General features: G+C 37.5%; 1 protein-coding gene across 1 annotated transcript; it reads left to right on the top strand.

The window, feature by feature from the left end:
* The first annotated feature begins 5,450 nt into the window (after positions 1-5,450).
* On the top strand, positions 5,451-8,122 carry LOC141641001 (uncharacterized). The gene is made up of 3 exons (XM_074449679.1): positions 5,451-5,701; positions 6,055-7,305; positions 7,597-8,122. The coding sequence occupies exons 1-3, from the start codon at positions 5,451-5,453 to the stop codon at positions 8,120-8,122; spliced, it is 2,028 nt and encodes a 675-aa protein (XP_074305780.1).
* The last annotated feature ends 828 nt before the right edge of the window (positions 8,123-8,950 follow it).

The raw sequence follows: 8,950 nt of genomic DNA, 5'->3' as shown, positions 1-8,950 counted from the left end.
ATTTTATTTTTTTCTCATACGAGTCTCTCAAGAATATATATCATAAAACAGAGAAAATACTTGAACTTAACGACTGACATAAATCCTTTACTTCTTATATACATAATTACTATACCGGCCTACCATTACTGAAAAGAGACTTATTACGGAGCCAAGACTCCTTCAGCCTAAGTCCACCTTTGTCTACATAGTATAAGAAATCCGGGTCTGAGACCCATCTCGGCCGTTGCCGGATAACATAATTATCATTCATATGGGCCCATACTTACCCCTCCCCTCATCGTTCATATGGGGTCATACTCCCCCCCCTCCTTCTATGTACACAGGACAGAATAATGTCGTCTCTATTAAATAATCGTATCTTGACTGTTACAAATGGCCAATTGTACATTATAACCACTATATAGAAAAAACATATAGGAATAGTTTATATCACATGTGAGCATTATAAGAGTATTTATAAAGCTACCTTCGTAAAAAAATGATATCCTATAACATTATTTTATTATGATAGAGTAAACATAAAATTTACGAAGTAGGGTCCCAAAATCATACCATGTTTCTTTTGAAGAGAGAATTAATTGTGTCTACTAATTTTATGAAACACGTCTCACTTTATTGTAAGTATGAGGTAAGATAGGAGTGAGATTCGTTCTTGTGCTTTTAAAAAAACTAACGGCCTTCTTTCTATTTATAGGCAAAAGAAACTTAGCCACTAAGTAAAAAATTGCCTTAGTCATTTGTTTGCTCTCCTAAGGAATGACAAAAGAATAAACACGTAGCATTTTAAGCAACATTGCATGTTGCGTATCAACTCACTAGGCACGTGGCCATTTAAGCTATTCCGATCCGTTTCTCGTACAAACGTCTTTCCGATATTAACTATATATCCGTGTTAGCGGTCCATATAAAAATATAATTGAATAAATAGGTCATCAAGATTATTTAATAAAATAATATATACTCCCACCCTTAATCCTTGTGCCCACATCAAAGGGGAAGAAAATAGCAAATTGGAGGGAATAATTTTTTGTTTTTTTTTTCGGGATGTTACATTCTACCCTCCTAATAATAAGTTTCGTCCCGAAACTTGTAATAACTTTCCATATCTGAATTACATTATTTATTGGAACGGATGACGGTATTTGTCTTTCATCTCCTATTCTACTTCCCATGTTGCTTCTGTTTCATCATGACGGGACCAAAATACTTTCACCAATGGAATGGTCTTGTTACAGACGACTTTCTCTTTGTAATCCAAGATTTGAATTGGTAGTTCCTCGTAACTAAGATCTTCCCTAACTTGTAACGGTGGTATGGTAATCATATGACTAGGATCAGAGATATATTTCTTTAATACTGAGATGTGGAAATCGTCATGAATTTTTGATAGCTCTATCGGAAGAAGTAATCGATATGCCACATCTCCCACTCGCTCTATTATTTCAAATGGTCCTATATACCTTGGGCTTAACTTTCTCTTCTTTCCAAATCGTACCACTCCTTTTGTAGGTGATACTTTTAAAAATACTGAATCACCCTCCTGAAATTTTAAGGGTCGACTTTTTAAGTCGGCATAACTCTTTTGACGACTTTGAGCAGTTCTCAATTTCTCTCTTATAATTCTTATTTTATCCGTAGTTTCTTAAATAAAATCAGGTCCAATGATCCTGGTTTCATCTATGTCACTCAAACACAAGGGTGTTCTGCACTTTTGTCCATATAAAGCTTCATAGGGAGCCATACCAGTACTAGCATGGTAACTATTGTTATAAGAAAACTCTATTAAGGGTAAGTGTTTCTCCCATGAGCCTTGAAATTCCAAAATACATGCTCTTAACAAGTCTTCTAACATTTGTATTGTCCTTGAACTTTGACCATCTGTCTACGGGTGAAAAGCAGTACTAAATTTAAGTTGAGTTCCCAATGCTGTTTGAAAACTTTTCCAAAACTTAGCAAAGAAATTTGTATCCCTATCGGATATAATTGTTTTAAGAACTCCACGTACTCTTACTATTTCATTTATGTATTTCCTAGCTAACTGCTCTGAATTCCATGAGGTCTTAGCGGCTGAAAAGTGAGCATATTTGGTTAATCTATCCACTATTACCCATATTTCATTCATTCCTTGTGACGTTGTAGGAAGTCCTGTTACGAAGTCCATTGTAATTGATTCCCATTTCCATATAGGAATATCTAAGGGTTGTAAACTTCCGCCTGGTCTCTGATGTTCGATCTTTACGCGTTGACATGTTAAACATTTCATGACAAATTCGGCTACCTCTTGTTTCATATTACTCCAACAGAACATATGTCGAACATCTTTGTACATCTTATTTCCTCCGAGATGTATCGAATATCGGGAGTTGTGTGCTTTATTCAATATTTTCTTTTTAAGGTACACATAAGCGGTTTTGAAACCAAAGTGACCCATCTTCTTGGATTATGAAACCATTTGCCTTTCCTGTTTGTACAACTTTTCAGATTTTCTCTAATTGAGGGTCGGTTCTTTTGGCTTCTTTTATCTCGTCACTCAAGGTTGGTCGTATTTCTAGTTTTGTCATATATCCTGTTAGATCACCCACAGTCATTTGTATGTCCAACATTTCCATATCATCTTGTATACAAGGTTGTTTAAATGTAAGCACATTAAGGGCCGGAAAAGGCTTTCGGCTAAGTACGTCTGCTACAACATTAGCTTTGCCTGGGTAATATTGAATATCTAAGTCATAATCTTTGAGAAATTCAAGGCACCGACGTTGTCTCATATTGATCTCTTTTTAGGTAAAGAGGTACTTCAAGCTTTTATGATCCGTATACATACGACACGGGACTCCAATAAGATAATGTCTTCAAATTTTCAAGGCAAAAACTACTGTAGCAAGTTTTAAATCATGAGTGCGATAATTCTGTTCATGGGTTTTTAATTGTCTTGAAGCATAAGTAATTACTTTTCCATTTGAATTAACACACATCCTAATCCTTGTTTCGAGGCATCACTATATACTTCTAAGTCATATGTGTCATTTGGGATTGTAAGAACAGGGGCAGAAGTAAGTTTACCCTTTAATTCAGAAAATGCTCTTTCATATTTTTCACTCCACTCAAACTTTGTACCTTTTCTCACAAGATTTGTGTGTGGTTGGACACGTTTAGAAAAATCTTTTGCGAAAGGTCGATAGTACCCTGCTAAACCCAAAAAGATACGTACTTCAGCCACATTTTTAAGCACAGGCCAACTCATAATGGTCTCAATCTTTACAGGGTCTACCCGTATTCCTTTACTTGAAACAACATGGCCTAAGAAACTTATTTCCTTTGACCAAAATGCACATTTCTTAAACGTAGCGAATAATTGATTTTCTCTTAAAGTTTCCAACACTGGTCGTAAGTGTTGAGCATGATGTTCCACATTCTTAGAGTATACAAGGATATCGTCAATAAAAATAATAACGAATTTGTCCAAGTAGGATTAGAATACTTTGTTATTAAGGTCCATGGAAACTGCAGGAGCGTTAACCAAAAGGCATCACCATTAACTCATAATGTCCATATCTTGTTGTGAAAGTTGTTTTAGGAGTATCGTTGGTTTTGATTCTAATTTGGTGATATCCTGAACGAAGATCAATTTTTGATAAAACAACACAACTGTGTAACTGATCAAAGAGGTCATCTATATGAGGTATAGGATACTTATTCTTTATAGTAATTTTGTTAAGTTCTCTATAGTCTATACATAACCTCAAGCTTCCATCCTTCTTTTTTACAAATAGCATGGGTGCTCTCTAAGGTGAGGCAATGGGTTTTATATATCCTTTTTCTAACAACTCATCCTGTTGTTTCTTTAATTCTTTCAGTTTTGCGGGAGCCATCCTATAAGGGGCTTTTGAAATCGTTATACTTCCAGGCACCAATTCAATAGTGAACTCCACTTCTCGGTATAGGGGTATTCCTGAAATTTCCCCAGAGAACACATCTGAAAATTCTTTAATCACTGGTATGTTGGTTAAATTTGGCTCGAGTTTTGAAGGTTTAGAAATGTCACATAGTTAACCGTTGCAACCTTGTCGTAAAAATTTTACTGCCTTTAAGAAGGATATTATTCTAACTCCTTTTTAAGCTTTGTCATTTCGGAAAAACATTTTCTCTCCATCTGGCCTCATAATTCTTTACGCAATGGGAAAGAAGAAGAAACCTTCAAACAATCTCCATATCCTTCGATGAAATGATAATAATAGCAATCAAATTAATAATAGTAATAAAAAAAATCAAAAAATCTCAGTTCTTAATAGTGCTAGTTCTAATATTGATAATAAAACTAACGCTAATTCGCCCAAATCTGGCGGGAGACCCTCACTTAGGGTTTCACCACTAAGATTTGAAGTATAATTGGAGCCTATTGATGAAGAAGACGAGACAGTGGATGATGTTGTTCAGGCAGCAGAGGAATCACGTGATCGTCCGATTCTACAATTGCAGAACGAAGATGTGGAAGGTGAGATACGATATTGGTCGACGTCTGTTTTCTACTATATTTTAGGAGCTAATTCACCTAGTAATGTGGTGTCTGGTTTCGTTAAGAGAGTATGGAGGGCGAATGGTGTCGATAAGATATCGTTCTTACCGAATGGAATTTTTCTGGTAAGATTTAAGACAAAGGAACAACAACAGGAGGTGCTCAATAATGTTCACTTAATGTTTGATAGTAAGCATGTAATCATTAAGGAATGGAGTCATGATGCTGCTTTAATTAAACATGATGTTAAGAAGGTTCCAATGTGGATGAAATTGTTTGGATTGGAAGTGAAGTTCTGGGGGGCAGGGATGCTTAAGGAAACTTAGTGAGGAAGTTGGAAGGTTCATCAAGTGTGATGAGGCAACAACTAATTATAGTTTTTTTGGGTGTGCTCGTGTTTTAATTGAGGTCCAGATTGGGCAGGAATTCCCTAGACAGGTGGAGTTTATGGATGAATTGGGGTTTCTACAGAGGATAAGGGTTGACTCTGACTGGCTTCCCCTTTTTTGTGATAAATGCCAAGGGATTGGACATGCTGCTGCTCACTGCAGGAAAGCTGAGGGGCCCAAGCCTGTTAAAAAGGTTTGGAAACCAAAGCATAAGGCTGCAGTACAGCAATCTGTTCCAAAACAGGTGCCTGTTCATAAAACAACACTAGTTGCTCAGAATGGTGGTCCTATGTAGACTAAGCCTGTTTGCACTCCTGTGGTGCAGACTGTCCCAATCCAGCTGGTTACCCCTGGAGTGCCTGTGACTAAGAGGGTTGAAGAGCCTTCGATGCCTAGGAGATTTTTGACAAGAATGATGAGGCAGGAATTCCCTGATAGTAGATAGTACACTCCTAGGGGGGTTACTTTTTTGGATGCTCTGAATATGAAAATTTCAAAAAGTGTGAGTGTAGGAAATAGTTGATTGAGGAGATTTCGATTGGAGAATGGGTAGCCTAGGGTGGTGGACTATTAGAGGTATGAATAGTATGAATAAACAACTTGAAGTAAAAAAGTTTCTTAATCAGAATAATGTAGGTTTATTTGGTCTTTTAGAAACTAAGATTAAAAGTTGGAATTGGATTAAGGTGAAGAATAATGTCTGTGAGAATTGGTCAATTTGCACTAACAACAGTAAACATAAAGGAGGTAGGATTTGGCTTATTTGGCAGCCTACTCAGTTTGTGGTTGATGTGAGGTGCATACTAATAAGTTTATTCACGCTAAGGTATATGAAAAAATGAAGGGTATGAGCTACTATTTTACTTTGGTCTATGGCTTTAATAAAGATAAGGAGGGAGGTAGTTTATGGTAGTCCTTGACTAATCTCAGGCAGACCGTTGATACAGCCTGGATGGTGAGTGGGGATTTTAATAGTCTTATGCACATTGATGAGAGAATTGAGGGAGCTGCAGTCACTTGGAATGATATTCTCCCAAGGAGTAATATTTTAGTTAAATGTGATTTGGTTTAGCTGAAAACTGTTGGGTCATTTTTTACATGGAATAATAAGCATGGAAGTGATTTTAGAGTGTATAGCAAAATTGACAGGGTGCTTGTTGATGCTGAATGGTTACAGGCATTCCCTGATTGTTCTGCCCATTTTTTACCTGAAGGGTTATTTGATCATTGTCCGTGTATAATACAGTTCCAGGAAGAGAGTAAGAGGAAGGGTGTACCGTTTAAATACATCAACATGTGGCCTATGGTGGAGGAATTTAAGGAAGTTGGTGCCAATCAGTGGGGTGCTTTTGTCCAAGGAACACCCATGTTTAAAGTGACAAGGAAATTAAAAATGTTGAAGTCTAAGTTAAAGCAGTTAAATAAGGACAATTTTAGTGATATTGAAAACATTACTCAGGTCAGTGAAATTGCACTTAAGGAATTCCATAGAAAACTTATCAAAGACCCTCTAAATAAGGAACTATGTGACTCTGAAGCTTTATGTGCTAAGGAGCTCCATTTCCTTAAACAAGCCAGGTCTCAATATTTATTGCAAAAATCAAAGGAGAATTGGATGAAGGATGGGGATGATAACATTGCATTCTATCATGCTAGTATCAAGCATAGAAGAATGAGGAATAGAGTGTATCAGGTGAAAAATCAAGAGGGCCTGCTTTGCAAACAGCAGTCTGATATTCAGTATGCCTTTGAAGACTTTTATAAAGGTTTACTTGGATCATCAAAGTCACTGGTGCCTATTAATTTTGAGATTGTCAGTAAAGGAAATTGCTTAACTGATTTACATCAGGATATCTTATTGAGAGGGGTCACTGATGAGGAGGTTAAGACTGCCATGTTTTCTATACCTGGCAATAAAGACCCTAGCCCTGATGGGTATAGCAGCCAGTTCTTCAAAGATACTTGGCATATTATAGGTAAAGATGTAATTCATGCTGTCAGGAGTGTCTTTACATCTGGAAAATTGCTGAAGTCTTGCATTTCTACCATCCTTACTTTGGTTCCTAAGGTGGATGTGCCTGAGCCCATGACACAGTTTAGGCCTATAGCTTGTTGTAACACTATTTATAAATGTGTTGCAAAGGTTATGTGTGCTAGATTGAGTCTTATTTTGCCTGATATCATCAGTCCTTCCCAAAGCGCTTTTATCAAAGGGAGAGACATTGTAGGGAATATTTTGCTCCGTCAGGATTTGGTTAAGATGTACAAAAGGAAGGCATGCTCACCTAGGATCATGATGAAAATTGATCTACAAAAAGCGTATGATTCTGTTGAGTGCGTATTCCTTCAGGATATGCTTAAGGCCTTGAATTTCCCTAAGTTGGTCATTGATATTCTGATGTAATGTGTAACTACTCCAGCTTACTCTATTGCCTTAAATTGGGAAGTATTTGGGTATTTTCAAGGAAAGAGAAGACTTAGGCAAGGGGATCCCCTCTCCCCCTTGCTTTTCACTATTTGCTTGGAATATTTAAGTAGAATTTTAGAGTGGGTGCAGCAAAGGAAGGAGTTCAGGTTTCACCCTTTTTGCAGGAGAGTGAATTTGAGCCATTTATGCTTTGCTGACGACCTCATCATGTTCTGCAGAGGGGATACATAGTCTGTGATCTTATTACTGAGGGCTTTCAAAAGTTTCTCTAATGCATCAGGACTTTATATGAATCAGGGGAAGTCCAGCATTTATAGTAATGGGGTTGATGATCATAGTATGTCAGTGCTGGCCAAACTTTCTGGAATAAAAAGAGATGCCATTCCTTTTAAGTTTTTGGGAGTTAGCATTACCCCAAAGAGATTGGGTGTGAATGATTGCAAGGGACTTATTGATAAGGTTCTGGCCCGTATTAAAGGGATTGGAGCTCGTAAGTTGTCTTATGCAGGGAGATTGGTTCTCATCAAGTCTTTGCTACACAATTTACATAATTATTGGGCTAGAATTTTCATTCTCTCTAAGACTGTGCTTCAAAAGATTGATGGATTATGCAGGAAGTTTTTATGGCATGGTAATGAAATGAAGGACAGCCCAGCTCTGGTGGCTTGGGAAAATATATGCAAACCAAAAAGAAAAGGAGGGTTAGGTCTGAAATGTTTATATTGGTGGAACATTGCTGCAGTTGCAAAGTATACCTGGTGGATTGCTCAGAAAACTGATCATCTCTGAGTCAGATGGATTCATGCAGTGTATATGAAGGATAAAGACTGGGAGGAGTATGAACTTGGGCAAGGGGCTAGTTGGGCATGGAAGAAGATTTGTTGGGTTAAAAAGTTGATCAAACCTTTCTTGTTCAGTGGTGGCTTTTCTGATTATAGCATTAAGCTGGGTTATTCATGGCTTGTGGATGAGGGACCTGACAAAGCATGGCACCCCTGGATTGCTAACAAGTTTATGATACCCAGACACGGTTTCATTTTGTGCTTAGTTACTCATAGAAGGTTGTTGACTCAGGATAGACTCATGAGAATCGGTGTGACACAAACCAATACATGCTTCCTTTGTGGAACGGATGCTTTATCTGTGGAACATTTATTCTTTCAGTGTGATTTCAGCAAAGTGTGTGTGGCTTTGCTATCTGAATAGCTGCAAATGGACATTCCTGAGCAGCGGGTTCTAGCCTGGTGGACCAAGTACAGGAATAGATCTTTACTGGTGAAGAAGATTGTGGTTGCTGCTGTGACAGCTCTGATTTATGGCATATGGAGGTGCACGAATCAAAGCAGGATGGAGGGATATGTTCTTACCCCTGGGAGTATGGTTAAAAACTGTAAGGATGAACTTAAAATGAGAATGAGATGTAGTAGAGTTTTTTCATCTGTTAGAGGTGTGCAAACATGGTGGGATAAAATTTGTATGCATTGAGACTTGTACCCTAAGTTATCTAGCATTAGGAAAATTGTAAGGGTGGTTTTATATTAATGAAAGCTTACATTCCCCCCCCCCCCCCAAAAAAAAAAAAAAAATAATATCACGTGATTCTTTGCAAGCCAATCC

The sequence above is a fragment of the Silene latifolia genome, chromosome 2 (assembly GCF_048544455.1).
Source record: "Silene latifolia isolate original U9 population chromosome 2, ASM4854445v1, whole genome shotgun sequence".
Classification (NCBI taxonomy): Eukaryota; Viridiplantae; Streptophyta; class Magnoliopsida; order Caryophyllales; family Caryophyllaceae; genus Silene; species Silene latifolia.
This window is presented reverse-complemented; position numbering and strand designations above follow the sequence as displayed.